The 18,884-nt window shown below is 36.5% G+C and overlaps 2 protein-coding genes across 2 annotated transcripts in view; both read right to left on the bottom strand.

The window, feature by feature from the left end:
- The window catches only part of LOC132698999 (mucin-2-like), a 475,159-nt gene that overhangs the window by 163,034 nt on the left and 293,241 nt on the right, over positions 1–18,884 (bottom strand). The window lies entirely within an intron of this gene.
- LOC132699998 (phosphatidylinositol N-acetylglucosaminyltransferase subunit Q) overlaps positions 1,673–18,884 on the bottom strand; it is a 29,501-nt gene continuing 12,289 nt past the window's right edge. The window contains exons 4-5 of the mRNA XM_060667035.1: positions 7,052–7,166; positions 1,673–1,974 (exon numbers count right to left, since the gene is read on the bottom strand). Of these exons, the coding sequence (XP_060523018.1) occupies positions 1,796–1,974; positions 7,052–7,166 (294 nt within the window). The 3' untranslated portion in view covers positions 1,673–1,795. The remainder of the gene's footprint in view (positions 1,975–7,051; positions 7,167–18,884) is intronic.

Genomic DNA, 18,884 nt, shown 5'->3' with positions numbered 1-18,884 from the left:
TCGTGTAATCAAAATATCCGTTTTATACGCCAAAAGCTGTCTTTTCGATGGAATTCCTTTTTCATTTCAATGTGATGAAAGCCGCTGGCAAGGTCCAGCGTAGAATACTACTGTGAATAGTTTTTTCATTAATCTTCCGATAGTCTACAACTGATCTCCATTTTTGGGTTCCAGATGAGTTTATTCTTCGGCACTATATAGGGTTTGACCATGGGCTGGTGGATTTTATTCTTATTCTTTTTTCGACCGTTTCATCTATTTGTCTTCTTACTTCTTCTTTGTGGACGAATGGATAACTATATGACTTCGACTGTACTGGTATTTCACCCGTTGCCCTAATTTCGTGTTTGATTTTCGAGGAAAATGATAATTTGTTTTAGATTTAGATTACAGAAAATATCCGAAAATTTGTGACACAATTTCGTGATTAGTTTTTCTTCCGAATTCATGTGCTAAGTACGGATTACTCCTTTTATGTTCTAATTTGGAGGTTTAATACGTAGTTTTACAATTGTCAGAGATGATGTTATAATTGTAAAATTCGTATATGTCAGCGTTATATCGTTCAACTGGTAAAGGTTGTGTTAACGTAATTGATATTGTCTCGTTCATGGGATCTTGAATATCAATTAAAACGAAATTTATTTTTTGCATATCAAATAACAGATGGTATTTTTAGATTTTCCAGTTTTTGATTTTTTATAAAAATATCGCCTTCGATTTCATTAGCTGATATTTTTTTTAAAGATGGTTTATGGGGATTTAGTGATTTCTATATTTGAATAGAATTTCGTTGTCAAATCATTCATATTAATTAAATCAGTTTAACCTATTACCCGTCAAAAAAGTCATGAAAATCAAATAAACTCAATTCGATAATCGATGTTAAACTCAGAAAATGCTTGTATGCTAGCTTGAAATCTAGCATTTCCCTACAGCTGTCGTTATTTCATTATTTTTATCATAAATGCAAATGCAAATACAAACAAAAGATTGTCATCAGATGTTTTAATGTCGGTACCTGCTGAATGAATAATAGGTGGTAGCGACTCAGGTTGTATAAATCACGACAACTTCTATGAACACACAGTCTTTAGTAAAAAAATATCAAGCTTCCTGTAATTTTGTTTGTTGATGGTGATAAAACTCATTTGACCACTCAAACGGCCGATTTTGTTCAAAGTTGAAAATAATATTAGTCGCTCTCTACCCAAAGGAAACCTGAAGAAGAAAAATGAAAATTTCAGGTAGTATGCGGATTTTGAGAACGTAGTTTGTTCCAAAATAATAGAATATACACCAGTTATTCATAAACAGCTGAAAATAACCCCGTAGATATTGTTCCGTACCCATCCGAGATCCAAACTATTCCAGAACAGTTAACCACATTCGAAATCGACAATCTTGTAAAGGATAATACTGGGCCTTCCTCATGCTCCCATAGAACTACTTCAGATGAGTTGATAACATATGACATAAATAATAATAATTCACTTAATTTTCGCTCTACTTCATATACGACATTTCCGATGCAAGAAGCACTTGATCCAACTTTATAGGTGGTGGTGGTATAATAATCCTACTTTTTTGTATGCTTTTTGAAAATTTGTAGTTTTGTTATTTGCAAAATAAAAATAAAATAAAATTTTATAATATATAATATAATATTTAATTATGTATTTATTTGAGAAAAAAAATACCGCATCATTTGTGACATAATCATTTTAGTACAAAACGAAAAATACATTATTAAAATCCTTAAGCGATTACGATTAAAAAAATTCAACGAATATTTTTAAACCAAAGTGCCGGTAAAAAAATGTCGAACTATATTTCCCAGCGGTGTCCTCGGTGCGGATTTTTTCGGTCCTGGCTTGAACTTTTGTAGACTTTTTGTCAACGATAAGGAGCTAAGCTTCGCCTCGATTTGAATGTTTTTGCCGTCGCAATCGTTCCATTTAATGTAAAGACTTCCTAAATTAAAAAAAAAAGTGTTTAAAAACTTAATGAAAATGGGAGTTAAAGTGGATATACATTGGCGCGCTTTGCGAAAACTTGCAAACGCGCATTGAAGATTCAATTGTAATTATGTCTCTGTCACGCCAGAGAACTACACAATTTTAATGATGTTTGGTGCAGCTCTTTTAATGTCAAGTTCAGAAAAAAAGAAAAGAACAAAACGACTTTGGTGGCGTACTGATCTTTTCAAAAAAAGACATGCCACTGAGCTAATGTTAGATTTGAAGTCAGAGAGACTGAGACTTCAAATCTAACAAGTTTGGTAGGCATCGATGAGCATATTCAAGTTATTTTTTGGTCACTCCATTACCACGCAATCTTCAAGAACACAATAAAAGCGCAAGGAAAACAACAAATCCCTTTTATCTCCGTTCCAATTGCGCCGTGAACATGCAAAGGAGAGCGTCAAAAAACCGACTGGACACGGACAGAGGCGAGCGGTTTGCGCGCCTTTTGCAAACCGGTACTAATACATATGAATCGCGTTCGCGGCGCAGCGAACCAATGTATACGCACTCTTAGGTATATCGGGCGATTGATGATCGATGGTAGGAGAAGCGGCATAGTATATTATGCAACAAGTGCGGTAAACGGCATTTGAGTTATGAGTTTATTTGGCAAGAGCGGAGCGTGTATTTAATAAAATAAAAAAATAAAAAATATCCGAAGTGGCTCGGATCCGTGGGAAACAAAACTGACGTGGTAAAGTAACGCTTCCCGTACGCAAGATCCGTGTTATTTGAAAATTTGGATACTCACGATACAACGTTGCCGCTTCTAATCATAACACAACATTTAACAAAGTAAATAAGAACTAAAAGTTCAGATTTTCACGAAATTATATATATTCACATGACAATTGTTTCGACAATACCGTGTCTTTATCAAAGGTCATCACATTTATTTTATTTATTTATTTATTTATTTATTTACATACACGGATCAACAGGATCAAACTCAATTATAGAGCAAGCGAACACCAACAACATTTAATCAGAATTACAAAATTATTTACAAAGTATAAACACCACCACGCAAATACACTAATATTGCAAAAAAGATGATCCGCAACAAAACGAACAAAAGAAAAATACTAATGAAGGAAATTACTCAACTGCGAAGGCAACGGAATTGCAAGAAAACTAGCCACAACAGAATTTTAGCCTAATGCTACCCACACTGCAATTAAAAATGTCTAAATCGCTGGTACGGTTGGATACGTTGCACATATTATATAAGGGAGAGAACTTCAAGACATTAGTCCTCGCGGTGGGAAGGTAAAAGGTAGCAGAGTATCGCGATGCTAACCGCGGAACCATGAAATTCAGCTGCTCAAGTAAGTCAGAACAATTTACCGAATTATGAATCAGCTTGTATAACAAAACTTGTGACAAATACTCGCGCCTGGTCTGCAGAGAGTCCATCGAAAACAAATTCAGCAACTCAGTCTGAGAAACACCCTGTTCAGGATAAGATCCATGACTTTTATAATACATATATTATAGAAATCGCCTTTGAATGGACTCCAAGTTCTGCGAACGGCAGATAGCAGGGGCATATTCTAACTTCGAGCGAATATAAGCGGTAAACAAAAGCTTTATCGATTTATGTGAAGCAAAATCCCTACCGCATCTGACCTAAAGTTTTAGACGAGTTTGCCACTATTGACTCGATGTGATCAACGAACGACAACTTTTTATCGAATATTACACCTAGGTCGCGCACTAAGTCCGGTCTAGCAAGAGATGTTGAGCCAATGCTGTAGTCAAAGAGAATTGGGGACGATTTCAAAGAGTAAGTCGTGACACTGCCTTTGTTAATGTTAAGAGGCATCATGTTGTTGTTACACCACAGATTTAGAATCTTCAGATCATGTTGCAGTCGAATGCAATCAAGAAAATGATTTATGATAACATACAGTTTTAAGTCATCCGCATAAAGAAGGTATTTGAAGGAAAGGTCCAGCCATATGTAATTCATAAATAGAATGAACAATAAGGGCCCTAGGACGGAGCCCTGTGGCACACCCGAAGTTACATTATATTCGCTCGAACTGAAACCATTCACGAAAACGTACTGGCTGCGGTTAGTTAAGTATGATTCCGTGAACGTGAGTAAAGAGGAGGAAAATCCATTTCTAGATAATTTGTTTAACAGAATGCTGCGATCTAGTCTGTCAAATGCTTTTGTTAAATCTACATAAATGACATCCAGCTGTGCATGGTCATCGATGGCATTAGCTGTATTCTGCGTGATAAGAAATAAATTTGTAGTTGTCGATCTACCCCTTATAAAACCGTGCTGTTTCGAACACAGCTGTTGACTCGTCGCCGAGTAAATAACATTATAGAGAAGGATTTCGAAAACCTTGAGGAAGTTGCATATTATCGAGATGGGTCTATAATTACTGATGACATTCTTGTCTGATTTCTTATGAACTGGGCAAACTGTGGAAGTTTTCCACGACTCAGGAATGTGGCTGGACTGAAGACAGAGATTAAATAATCGCTGAAGTGGCTTGGCGAGTACATAAGCGCAGTCCTTTAAAAGCAGTGATGGCATGAGATCTGGTTCTGCGGTCAACTTGGGCTTTAATTTCTTACAAGCAGATATTACTTCATCTTCGGCAACATTCCGAACACCTATGGCTTGATAATTCAGAGAGCCATTTGACTTGTTATCCAAAGGTAGGTTAGATCTAGGAATAACGATTGATTAAAGAAATCTGCGAAACCACTAACGATATCAGATGGGTTGTTGAATTCACAACCCTCATGGATCATATAATCGGCAACGCCAGCGGCATCCTTTTTGTTTTTCACGAATGTCCAAAATCTAGATGGATCGCTCTTTATCTGAGACTTCGGTTTTAATTATTTTTCTTAGGTTTGTGAACTATGCGGAAATCTTATCGTTAGGCGCCTTTCTCATTTTTTTGTGCAGTTTATTCTTTTTTTTTTAATGTCACTTATTATAGAACTAGTGTACCATGAGGGAAATCTATTTGAATAATTGATATATCTTGGAACACATTCGTTAAAAAATGCATACAATTGGCTGCAAATTAAGTCATTGGTTTCAACATCAGAGCACTCCCCAACAAAAGACCAATTGCAGTCCGCCAACATTCGATAGAGGCGTGGAAAATCTGCCTTTCGAAAATTAAAATTGCCCTGAAATTTTGTAGTAAGATTGGAAAGTAATGTTGGCTGCATATAATTAACGCACAAAGAGAGTGCAGGATGGTGCGCATCCTCCTTGACCAGCAAATCGAGAGATCTTTCTACCTGGCAGCAATCATAGTTGGAAAGGACTAGATCCAAGATACGATTGTTCGCATTACGAACAAAGTTGAACTGCGACTGGCTAAGAGTATGCATAAAATTGATTAGCACATTGGTATATGCATTTCTTTTGCCAGAATCTAAGAACTGCGAGTACTTGGCGAGATTAAAATAAAAAATTGATAAAGATACGGTGTTGACAAAACAATTGTCATGTGAATATATATAATTTAGTGGAAATCTGAACTTTTAGTTCTTATTTATTTTATATATTTAGTTATTCATTTATTTACGCCACTCCGCAGAAAATTCCAATTACAAAGTGAAACTCACACATACTAACCAGCCGAACAAATGAATGGACATTAATCATTAGCAACAATTAAACAATTAAATACTAGTACAGGCTCGCTACTACTCGATGGTCTATTAGAAGTATATGAAGAATAGATAAAGATAGCCATTTAAGGGGACTCAATTCAAATATTTGGAATGTTACAGCGTTGCCACAGCAAAACAATAATATAGTCTTGGCATTAAAAAAAAACTGTACAATGTTTACTGACCTCATGAAACCACTGCCTTACAACAAACGCAATTACGCGATAAATGTGCTTTCTGCAACATATGCCGCCACGACCCGACGCGGCAATGTTTTGATTACATATTTGGGAATCGCAGAAACTATATTTGTTTTCGGAACTAAAGTTCCGTAAGTTAATGCCAAAATGTATGCCAATAGAGTAGTGTAGATATATCAAAAATTAATTCAAAAATGTTGCGCGATAGAAACAAAAAAAAAACATTGTTATTCTACTAGTTTAGTACTCATAACTAATTATTATTTTCAAAATTATAAATTAAGCGTGAATGGAACTCCCTGTATTTTATGGCAGCTATGAAACGAAGGATTCTTTCCTGATTTAAAAGGTATTATAAGCTACATTACTATTTTATGTGTTTTGGTAGCGATATACCTATTTTGATAATTGAATTAGAAAAAATGTTCGAAAACGAGACAAAATGCGAAAACAACTGAAGAATCATAAATTATACTTTTAGCGACTTATTAAAAATAAACAACAAAAATTGCAAAAAAGGTCTGTGCGTACATGCCCGAGACAATAATGTTTGTTAAGATACCAGGCTGAACGCCACTGGACTTCACAATTGTTATCTAGTTAAAGCAAAACAAGTATTTTGTCATTATAAATGACATTTCAAATAATTATTTTCTTCATACTGTTCAGCAAGGAATCGCACTCTAAAATATCTCCGTTTTTTTCGAAGACCCTGTATAACCAGTACTGGCCAGGCTTTCATGGAAGGCTTATCAATAGGGATCAAGGTGCATTCAGCGAAAGGGAGGAGACTAATAATCGTCCAAATTGGAATGATTATTAAAATGATAATGATGATGATGATGATATATTAAAAGTATAAATTTGTTTAATGTCAAAGACCTATTGCTTAATTTCAGTTCCTATTAATTAAGAGGATTTTTTTATTCTTTGCGTTGTTCCCGCATTGTTCTGTTGTTATTACTTACTGACAACTTAATTTATCGCAGATATAGTTTCTTTTTCTTTAAGGCCTTCATAATAATATAGTAACTTATGACTTGAGAATAAATAAATAATATTGAATCATTCTGCAGTCCTCTGGCAAATTTAACGAGGCTTTATTACCCTACACCTTTCTGGAATGGACTTTAACTGACCATTGACCATCGATCATGAGTTATTTACCTGCAACGCTGGGCGAGTTGCATATCCAGAGAAAAATCACGTACAGCGGTAGAGCATTGAAGAAATTCTTCAGACTAGCGAGCAAGTTGTTGAACAGCAGCGTGGTCATTCGAAACTTAGCAAATAACAACATATATATTAATAAATTGATGGTTTTTTCTGGGCTAATGAAAAGTCAAAATATTAGGTGATTTACTTTTCGGCAATTTTATTGCCTTCTTTAGGATTCCAAGAGAGATTAAATACACTTCACATTGTGTTATGTAAAATAAAATTGTCAACAAACAAAAAAACTGTATATGTGTATGAAACAATAAAGATCTTGGTTAATTATATATGCAAATAAATAACAAAAAATACAAAATTTGTATAAATGTAAAATTATACAAGTCCCAAAAAAAAAAAGATAATGCTAACAAGGATTATATAGAGCTAAAAATGAGAGATACAATAATGACGATTGTTAGTATAAATACATTCAAATTGTAGGCCATTAATTAGATCACACATCCCCCAGAAGGCAACCAAAATTTGGAATTTACTATTCAGATCGTTCTAGCCGGGGGTATGCAAAGGGAAAAATGATTAATGTACTTTTTATTTGGTTTATTTGTCAACAGACTTACTTTAAACTTGTGAAAATAAAATACTCGTCCAACTATTTAACTAATTCACGAGATTCAATTGATTATGCTAAAAAACACCAATTTATATTTTCAATATCCGTTCATTTAATGCTTTTCCTAATTTTTGTCTAGACAGTCTCAACATTTTTTCAGATATATTAAAATCCAAGAATCTATAATCAAATCTAAATTAAAAAATTCTTATCTGGAACACATATTTCTTGAAACGGTCAAATTTATGAACAAATATTAAGCAGTAGACACTTTCCATCTAAAACCAAAACATACCGATTGATGATACTTTTGTTATTTAGCCTTATGGTCAAGGATCCTTCAGACATTTTCTTAACCACTTAAAGCCACACTCTACACACTTCCCCACTTACGTCGTATCTTTGAATTAGAAGTTAATAATAATCTCCCACTCTTAACTATTTTTATTAATAGAAAGTCAGACCATTTTTTCAGTTTACAAAAATCAGACCGTCACCTTAATGCATTGTCACATCACCATCCGACCCAAAAATCATCAGTTATCAACTCTTATGTTTACAGAGCCGTAAAACTATCTCCGCTCGAGTCATCGAACACAGAATTAAAACACCTCACATCTGCTCCCCTCTGAAGTAATGTCCAGATTTTAAGCATTCAATTACATATACATTTCACAGCATCTTCTCAAAAAGAAAATTACTCTGGGAGCAAGCCTCACACTGACCACTGTGGTCCTTATATGGAAATCAGTCAGAAGTTGGCATTGCTTACACTGTATTTGTAGAGGACTTTCAACTTCTGTTTTAGCGATTTTTTTTGCACGGTGTTCTTACACAACAATTATTATAATTGCTGTGGTTAAGACATAAGTTGTTCATAAGGCCTTGAACATATAAAATTTTATTATATTTCAGGGTAGTATAACTCCTTCCAGCAGTTTTCCTTTCTTAATGCGGGAGAGCAATAAAATGTAAATTTTTAAATTTGTAAACAGAGTGGACAACTGCATGTATATATAGTTTTCCACATTTTAACAACCACACACCTCGAACCGTTCTTAATTAGCGACACACTTTTTGCATACAATACAATACAATAGAATACAATAGAAAGACGAGTTCGGTGAACGAAAGTAATTCGTAGCGACCTTACTGGAGGTAGCTCATAATAAATATAATAATAATTACAGATTATTATAATTATAGAGATAAATATAAGATCAAAAACATCAAAATACAATAATACAACCCAATTTGTAAATTTTAGTTATTATGTAGTCAGATGTCTTCGGAGTCCCACATTTTTCCTTTTATGTCAATCACATGTTCGACTGAGCCACACCATTTTTTTACAATCCACTATCTTTATTTCCTCTCTCAAGAGGGTTTCAACGTTTCTCATCTCTTCGGTGACCTCATGGGACAGTCATATTAGAACACCTTTCAACTATTTTTAAAACTACGACATTTAGAATACGGCCAAGGCCAGCAAGTTTTACAGTTTTATAGTCAGTTATAACACTCTTTCGCATTAAGAAACAGCGCATTGGACTGCAGTTTTAATCTGCCATAAGATTGTCAGAAGGTGGACAAGATTATCACTTTCAAATAACTATCTGTTGTCAGTATATAAAAACCTGTTGGAAATCCGTCACAATTAATTTGGTGTTGTGCTGTAATATACGGATCATTTTCTCGATCATTAAAATCATGAGATCGATAGTAAATAGTACAAGAAACTTAACGTCTAAAGACATAATGAGGCGTACAGTTTTTAAAATATTTGTCTGCTTTTAATTTATTAAAGAAATGGCCACACGCTACTGTTATACTATTTACAAATCTTCTGGATTCCACCTGCTTAGGTTGTTGAGGAGTCGAACTTGCTAACATTTCGCCAATCATCCTGTTGAGTTCTTCAGAGCTTAACTGAAACTAGATTGCATTCTGCTATAGCTTTGCTTATATTGTTGGTTATATATTGTTTGAACGGGGCGGAGCTAAAGGAGGTGCATGCAAAAGATAAAGCCCTGAGTCATGAGAGAGATTATTGAGAATTGACAACATGTTGGAATTTTAGTTTTGGTTAGTTATAAGTAGATATAATACCTGCTTTCAACAGCAATTTCGGCCGTTTTTACACGTAAATTCCCATAAGAAAATTTAAGGTTCATATTAGCGGAAATTGATCCGCTCAAAGGTCATTCGATCCATACCCTCTTAGCACCAACCAAACCTACCGACTTTAACGCCTAACGGGCATATTAAAATTATTGGGTAATTGTGTGTTAGGTATTGAGAATGATGACTATTTTTTTTTTCGCTACCGAGGATCGAACCCGGGACCCGTCCAATCTTAGCCGTACACAGGATAGAGTAAAAACAGATCTCGCAGATATGTCGAATTTCATGAAAACACATGAAATAATTAGGTAAAAAATACACAACAAAAATTATTCATCCCACACGCAAATATATTTTGCGCCTTAAAAGCAAAGGCGATCCATCCGCCCACTAGGATATCGCCGCACCGTAGTCTCTTATCTGCGGTTGCGAGGCATAGTTGCGAGATAAAGTTAAATATATTGAAAAATTGAATCCAATAGCACATTTAATCTTTAAATAAATGTCTTCTAGATTGATAAACACTTTTTCAAAATAGGCATTTGCAAATCGGTCGTCTGTTTGCTGTTAACGGTAGACACGTATTATAGGTACTGGTTAGTTGCAAAATTAAAAACCAAATTTACAGGAGTCAAACTGTTTATTAACAGTGGAAAATATAATAAAAGTAGTTGGAGGTAATAAGCGAAAAATATTAAGGAGTTCCGGTCTTTTTTATTCTAAATATGCCCAAAATGTAACAAAAAAGATCAAAATATTTCATGCATTTTTAAAAATAAAAATTTAACGAGGCTGCCAGACGTGAACTGAGTCCTTAAGCGCATTCGATTTTTAGGAAAAAAACGAAATTTCAAAGCTAAACCTATAAAACACATTTATAATCAAGCGGAGACAGTTTTTTCTTCCATAATCGAATAGTGACCCCACGGTAACGTTTCTACTGACGACTTTGATATGCGACGTTTATCATCGCAAGGACTTAACCCGATCTTCTTTTGGGATACTGTGTGCAACTCCAGTTTGCTAGCTCTTATTAAATTCTGCGATATGTTTTTTTCAGCGAAATTTTGCAAACAATCGACGAAATCTTCAAAAGTTATCTTAGTTTTGATGAAGGATTTTTTAACTCCTTTGATCCTCTTCGTTACACCCAAGTTTTTAAATTCATGTTCAAATGCTTCTAGATCTGTTTCTGCAGCCATCAATTCTTGTTTTGCGGATTCCTCTTCCTCCGGTGTCTTATATAGCTTTGTGGCGTACATTTTAGCTCTAAGTCCGATAAAATGAGACATAATTCGCCCATTACTCTCATCCTTCATCATACCCAGAACCTTTTTATTGACTGTGGGTATACCGTACGGATTATCCTCCGCATAGTCCGATGTATCAAAATACCGGAAACAATCCTTTTTTAAAATCTCGTACGGGTCTATGGATAATATCTCGTATACAAGAGAATCCGTGTCGGTATATAAAACTCGGGAATTGGAAAATCTTTCTTGAATGTAGTTGTAGTGAAAGTCATAAATTGTTGTCTTGGCTATCTCCATAATTGACATCCCAACGTAGATAGGTTTGTTAAAATATATTTCAGATTTTTTTAATTCAATAAGAACGAGATTTTTACTAATTATAGTTGCACTTTTAAATTCGGGTCGGGCAATCAGAGCTTCCGCACCGTAGCGACCTTCCCAGTTTTTCACAAGCTTAACGTTGGAATGGTTCCGTATGTTTTCCATTGTTTTTCCAAACACAGCATTGATCATCAATTTAAACAAGTTCTTTTCAAACTCGTTTTTGGCAGCCTGACGTAGTGCAATATTTAGGTCGATATAGGCTTTTAACCAAGGCGACCGGCTGAACGAGACGGCTCGATGTACCTTTCTTAACTTAGCTCCCAGTTGTAGCGCCTGTTTCAGATTACGATAGTGAATGACATACTCCTGCTTGTCGTATAAGGTGGTCAGTAATTTTTGATTTTCGGATCCTGGAGGGCAGCGATGTTCGGGACATGGAGGTAAATCTGCAAATTTGTCATGCAACTCCTTGGGTATTTCCAAATCGACCTCCAAGATGTAGCCGACGTCCGACTCGTTGGATATATTTAAAATGTCAAGATTTTCGATTTGCTGCTCATCCAACCAATTAAAACCTCCGTACGGTAGGTATTGAGACATTGCCCACCCGTATTGGTTATTGACGTCCGACTGGTTGGATATATTTAAAATGTCAAGATTTTTGATTTGCTGTTCATCCAACCAATTAAAACCTCCGTTCGGTAGGTATTGAGACATTGCCCACCCGTATTGGTTATTGACGTCGAAATACATCAAGTATTTATCAACTTTCGAGGGATCGTAGCTGTGCATATATTTGTTGTTGGCTTCCGCATATCGTTTGGAGCACTGACTAAGGCTTCCTCGCATTCCTTTCTCGATAAACAAAATCATGTCGACGTCAATGAGTAGATCGAGTTTTTGCTTCAATTTATACAACATGCAGCTCCACGCGTATCCCGGCAGTGTGTACGCATGTGCAGGATCAAGTCCATAGGTCTTATGTGACGTTTCCCGAAACCTCTCAAAGACGTCTGCCAAGAACAGGATGTCCGTCTTCATATAAAGTTGAGAAAAGCTTCTCCCAGACTTCCTGAGCACGTTTGTAATCTTTTTTGGTCAACGGTTTGTAAAATGCCGAAATAGGAGGCAAAACAGTTTCTTTCAACATATTCCATCCATTCATATAATCGTAGGGGAAAACGCCTTTTTGTTTCAATATATTGGCTTGCTCCTCCGACAGTTCACTAAATTCGAGCTCCAGTATTGGATATTCCGTTAAATTAGCCGCCAGCTTATCCAGACCACTCGACATAAATCGAAAACTGTCGATGAATCGGAATTTCACCAGGTTGTCATTTAGGTGCCACGTAAAGGAAATATACTTTTCCTTGTTTATAGGTAGCAAGTCGATCGACCCATCACATTTGGCTAGAGCTTTTATTATTATATTTCCGTCATACGAAGAAAGATTATGAAATACTACGGGAACGGTGTGGCCATCCCTAAATTGGAGATTACAATTTTCGTGTGCGGGTCCCCTGTATTTCCCAGTCAGGTGACAATGGTCTCGAACCTTTTTGTCGTCTTTTTCAAACGCCTTCTCGCATATGTGACACAATTTAGACTTGTAAAATTCCATTTTTGTCCAGCTGTTAGTTCATCCATTGATATATCACACAAGAATACCGTCTCAATGTTCTCAGCTAATTGCTCCATCTCATTGCAGAACCATTCAGCACAATCCTCTACCGTGTATGACCGCTAATATGAAAGGGAGTCGTCATATGAACATTTAAAATAATAGCCCAGAGAGTACGGAACATGGCGCTGATACTTCTCGGTGTCGGACGCTGATTTATCACATTCGGGAACCAAAAAACATTCCGTGTCCGCATAAACAATAAAAGGAACCTTCTCTTTGTACTTAAAATCCTTGAATTGCACAAAATTCTTGCCTTCTTTGGGAACCCTCGGAATTTCCAAATTTTTGTTTCTCTTCTCACAATCATTGGCGTGTTTCGCTAACTTGTCTTCGGAATAAAAATAATGCAAGCAACGCTCACAAAAATATTTTCTATAATGATCTTTCGAAAGTTGGGATGATAAAAGCCGAGACATACTTTTGATCCATACATAATGGTACGTAACGGGCGTAAAATCGATGGGGTTTTTTCGGTAAAATACTGACTTTGTATCTGTAGTAGGTTAACGTGTTTGACCTTTTTATCTTTGGTCAGATAAGCAGGAACAACTTGAAACCTATTTGATGATTTTTTCGGCAGCCTATAAACATTCACCGAAACATTATTTTGTCCTTCGAATCTTGGAATTTGCCGCAATGTCATTGGAAACTGGACACCTTTAAGATTTAAAACAGACTGGAGAGGGGGGTAAGACGAAATCCTTTTTGCGAATTCTGATGGAGCAGGAAACAGAGCAGAAACCACGGCCCAGGCAAAGCACATTTCATCAGATTTTTTTTTCTTGCAATCGACTCCGGTAACTTCAGGTAACTTCCGGCGTGAAGTGGATTAAACTTGTTGATATTGACCATTAAATTTAGGATTTTCTTCAAAGCCCATCCGGAATCTTTTTCTTGGAACTCCTCTAATTGGGTTTTAATTGGTAATACATTTCTGTCAAACCATCGTTGTAAATTAGTATCTTTATAGATTGCTGCGTTCGAAGTTGTAAAGTATTTAATTTCCGTCCCGATTTGATCAGTCTTTTGAATTTGAAATTCTCCCCCGAAGACACCGTTTATTTTGACGGCCTGGTCCGTTTTCAGCGCGTTGTTGACACGTCGTCGAAATAGTGCGAAACAGTCTTGGAGGAAACTCTGCACGTCCTTGTGTTGAAGGTTAATTATGACGCCAGTCCTGATGCGCGATTCAAATGTTGAATTAACATCATCCCAATGAACGCGATCTCTCGCAGTTACGGGTCTACTTCCGGAACCTCTCTTCAGCATTCCTTTGAATTGACTCCGAAACGATTTAACTTGGACCATTTGAGCTACCAGACGTTGTTTTTCTCCCACCGTTTTCGTAGTCCGCATTTCCTTTTGGATTCTTCTTATCGCTTGAGTACATTCTTTCATACCCTGAGCGACACCATCATTTTTAGGAGAAGCCAGTAAAAGAGCCAACAAAGCTCTAATGGCTCCAATAAGCGCTTCGACCACAGACATTTTTTTCACTGTGTCGCACACGTACTACAACTCTAAAGCTAGAGCACAACTGAAAATCCCAATTTGAGTGTCCTGCAAGGTAAACTTTTGGAAGGACGTAGCACTGAACGCTATTGTGTGGTCCGGGCCTTCGATAGAAGATTTTTGTGAACTGTTGAGTAGTAACACGGATTCTTTAAAATAAATCGGTACAACGACACGTGCATAAAATTTATTTACGTCAAATCGTTTATTTAAAGTATCACAAAATGTAACTTTGGCAAACTAAACAAAAGTAAAAGTTTCGTTGACATCAAACCTTAATATAGCAGCATCCTATAAAGAAACCACAATAATTTTTATATATCATTATTGCTAAACTCAAAAAATGGTAAATCAATCTTGTTTTTTTACATCAGAACCCTTAATACCCAAAATAAGTCAAAACTTAAGATCAAAAGGTCAAATTAAAATTTGTAGAATATAATTGAACTTACATAATTCCAACGAAATATTGTATTCTAAATTTAGTGACTGGGTCAGAATGGCGATGCTTTATTTAATGTGAAATCGCATATCGGATGATTCTACGCATAGCAAAGTCCTCGATATTTTGAAAATATTTAATATTCTCAGTATTCATACCTGTTGTATTTTTTATTTAATCGTTGTGAAAATATGAAACCATAATGAAGCTGTAGGTACTTACCACTTGCTATAATAACACCAGACTTACAGTAGAAAAAACGGAGATTGAAATTACTTGCGACTTGATACACACGTTCAATAACAACAGTGGCAACACGAAGACTCTGATAACGCATCTATGCCTGTCCGCGCACGGAAAATTTCTTCATGGTGGGGACGCACGTGGACGCCTTAACACATCGCGTTGGCCGTAACGAGATTGAGGTGCGCCTTGCATTCTGGATGATATCGACATGGCGGCAATGAGAATTGGATCCAAGAACAGCAAAAGAAAAAACAAACATGAAGATGATATTACAGGATAAGAACGAAAATGTTTACAGTTTTTGAAATATTTCGGTTATTCATTTCCAAAAACAGTCGGTTTCTTAGTTAACAAATTAAGAGCGGAATTAATGTGGGCTTGTATGGAATGGGCAGCTACTTAGTCGAAAAAATTCTTACCCAAGCTGCATTGCCGACAGAAACCATAGTGACCGCCCGTCTGACGTACGAGTAAACACGTCTATCTTTCTTCCGAAAAATAAAATGGATTTAATTTGAATATAAGCAGATAAAAATATAATTCGCATCAATTCGTCAAGACTACTGAACGAGCGGTCACTATGGTTTCTGCCGGCAATGCAGCTTGGGTAAGAATTTTTTCGACTAAGTAGCTGCCCATTCCATACAAGCCCACATTAATTCCGCTCTTAATTTGTTAACTAAGAAACCGACTGTTTTTGGAAATGAATAACCGAAATATCTCAAAAACTGTAAACATTTTCGTTCTTATCCTGTAATATCATCTTCATGTTTGTTTTTTCTTTTGCTGTTCTTGGATCCAATTCTCATTGCCGCCATGTCGATATCATCCAGAATGCAAGGCGCACCTCAATCTCGTTACGGCCAACGCGATGTGTTAAGGCGTGCACGTGCGTCCCCACCATGAAGAAATTTTCCGTGCGCGGACAGGCATAGATGCGTTATCAGAGTCTTCGTGTTGCCACTGTTGTTATTGAACGTGTGTATCAAGTCGCAAGTAATTTCAATCTCCGTTTTTTCTACTGTAAGTCTGGTGTTATTATAGCAAGTGGTAAGTACCTACAGCTTCATTATGGTTTCATATTTTCACAACGATTAAATAAAAAATACAACAGGTATGAATACTGAGAATATTAAATATTTTCAAAATATCGAGGACTTTGCTATGCGTAGAATCATCCGATATGCGATTTCACATTAAATAAAGCATCGCCATTCTGACCCAGTCACTAAATTTAGAATACAATATTTCGTTGGAATTATGTAAGTTCAATTATATTCTACAAATTTTAATTTGACCTTTTGATCTTAAGTTTTGACTTATTTTGGGTATTAAGGGTTCTGATGTAAAAAAACAAGATTGATTAGAGGAGTTCCAAGAAAAAGATTCCGGATGGGCTTTGAAGAAAATCCTAAATTTAATGGTCAATATCAACAAGTTTAATCCACTTCACGCCGGAAGTTACCTGAAGTTACCGGAGTCGATAGCAAGAAAACACGCTTGTATTAACGTGCAAAATTCTGATGAAATGTACTTTGCCTGGGCCGTGGTTTCTGCTCTGTTTCCTGCTAAATCAGAATTCGCTAAAAGGATTTCGTCTTACTTCCCTCTCCAGTCTGTTTTAAATCTTAAAGGTGTCCAGTTTCCAATGACATTGCGGCAAATTCCAAGACTCGAAGGACAAAATAATGTTTCGGTGAATGTTTATAGGCTGCCGAAAAAATCATCAAATAGGTTTCAAGTTGTTCCTGCTTATCTGACCAAAGATAAAAAGGTCAAACACGTTAACCTACTACAGATACAAAGTCAGTATTTTACCGAAAAAGACCCCATCGATTTTACGCCCGTTACGTACCATTATGTATGGATCAAAAGTATGTCTCGGCTTTTATCATCCCAACTTTCGAAAGATCATTATAGAAAATATTTTTGTGAGCGTTGCTTGCATTATTTTTATTCCGAAGACAAGTTAGCGAAACACGCCAATGATTGTGAGAAGAGAAACAAAAATTTGGAAATTCCGAGGGTTCCCAAAGAAGGCAAGAATTTTGTGCAATTCAAGGATTTTAAGTACAAAGAGAAGGTTCCTTTTATTGTTTATGCGGACACGGAATGTTTTTTGGTTCCCGAATGTGATAAATCAGCGTCCGACACCGAGAAGTATCAGCGCCATGTTCCGTACTCTCTGGGCTATTATTTTAAATGTTCATATGACGACTCCCTTTCATATTAGCGGTCATACACGGTAGAGGATTGTGCTGAATGGTTCTGCAATGAGATGGAGCAATTAGCTGAGAACATTGAGACGGTATTCTTGTGTGATATATCAATGGATGAACTAACAGCTGGACAAAAAATGGAATTTTACAAGTCTAAATTGTGTCACATATGCGAGAAGGCGTTTAAAAAAGACGACAAAAAGGTTCGAGACCATTGTCACCTGACTGGGAAATACAGGGGACCCGCACACGAAAATTGTAATCTCCAATTTAGGGATGGCCACACCGTTCCCGTAGTATTTCATAATCTTTCTTCGTATGACGGAAATATAATAATAAAAGCTCTAGCCCAATGTGATGGGTCGATCGACTTGCTACCTATAAACAAGGAAAAGTATATTTCCTTTACGTGGCACCTAAATGACAACCTGGTGAAATTCCGATTCATCGACAGTTTTCGATTTATGTCGAGTGGTCTGGATAAGCTGGCGGCTAATTTAACGGAATATCCAATACTGGAGCTCGAATTTAGTGAATTGTCGGAGGAGCAAGCCAATATATTGAAACAAAAAGGCGTTTTCCCCTACGATTATATGAATGGATGGAATATGTTGAAAGAAACTGTTTTGCCTCCTATTTCGGCATTTTACAAACCGTTGACCAAAAAAGATTACAAACGTGCTCAGGAAGTCTGGGAGAAGCTTTTCTCAACTTTATATGAAGACGGACATCCTGTTCTTGGCAGACGTCTTTGAGAGGTTTCGGGAAACGTCACATAAGACCTATGGACTTGATCCTGCACATGCGTACACACTGCCGGGATACGCGTGGAGCTGCATGTTGTATAAATTGAAGCAAAAACTCGATCTACTCATTGACGTCGACATGATTTTGTTTATCGAGAAAGGAATGCGAGGAAGCCTTAGTCAGTGCTCCAAACGATATGCGGAAGCCAACAACAAATATATGCACAGCTACGATCCCTCGAAAGTTGATAAATACTTGATGTATTTCGACGTCAATAACCAATACGGGTGGGCAATGTCTCAATACCTACCGTACGGAGGTTTTAATTGGTTGGATGAACAGCAAATCAAAAATCTTGACATTTTAAATATATCCAACCAGTCGGACGTCAATAACCAATACGGGTGGGCAATGTCTCAATACCTACCGTACGGAGGTTTTAATTGGTTGGATGAGCAGCAAATCGAAAATCTTGACATTTTAAATATATCCAACGAGTCGGACGTCGGCTACATCTTGGAGGTCGATTTGGAAATACCCAAGGAGTTGCATGACAAATTTGCAGATTTACCTCCATGTCCCGAACATCGCTGCCCTCCAGGATCCGAAAATCAAAAATTACTGACCACCTTATACGACAAGCAGGAGTATGTCATTCACTAT

The sequence above is a fragment of the Cylas formicarius genome, unplaced genomic scaffold (genome assembly GCF_029955315.1).
Source record: "Cylas formicarius isolate icCylForm1 unplaced genomic scaffold, icCylForm1.1 PGA_scaffold_3__17_contigs__length_32017465, whole genome shotgun sequence".
NCBI lineage: Eukaryota > Metazoa > Arthropoda > Insecta > Coleoptera > Brentidae > Cylas > Cylas formicarius.
The sequence above is the reverse complement of the archived record's forward strand: the minus strand, read 5'-3'. Positions and strand labels throughout refer to the sequence as shown.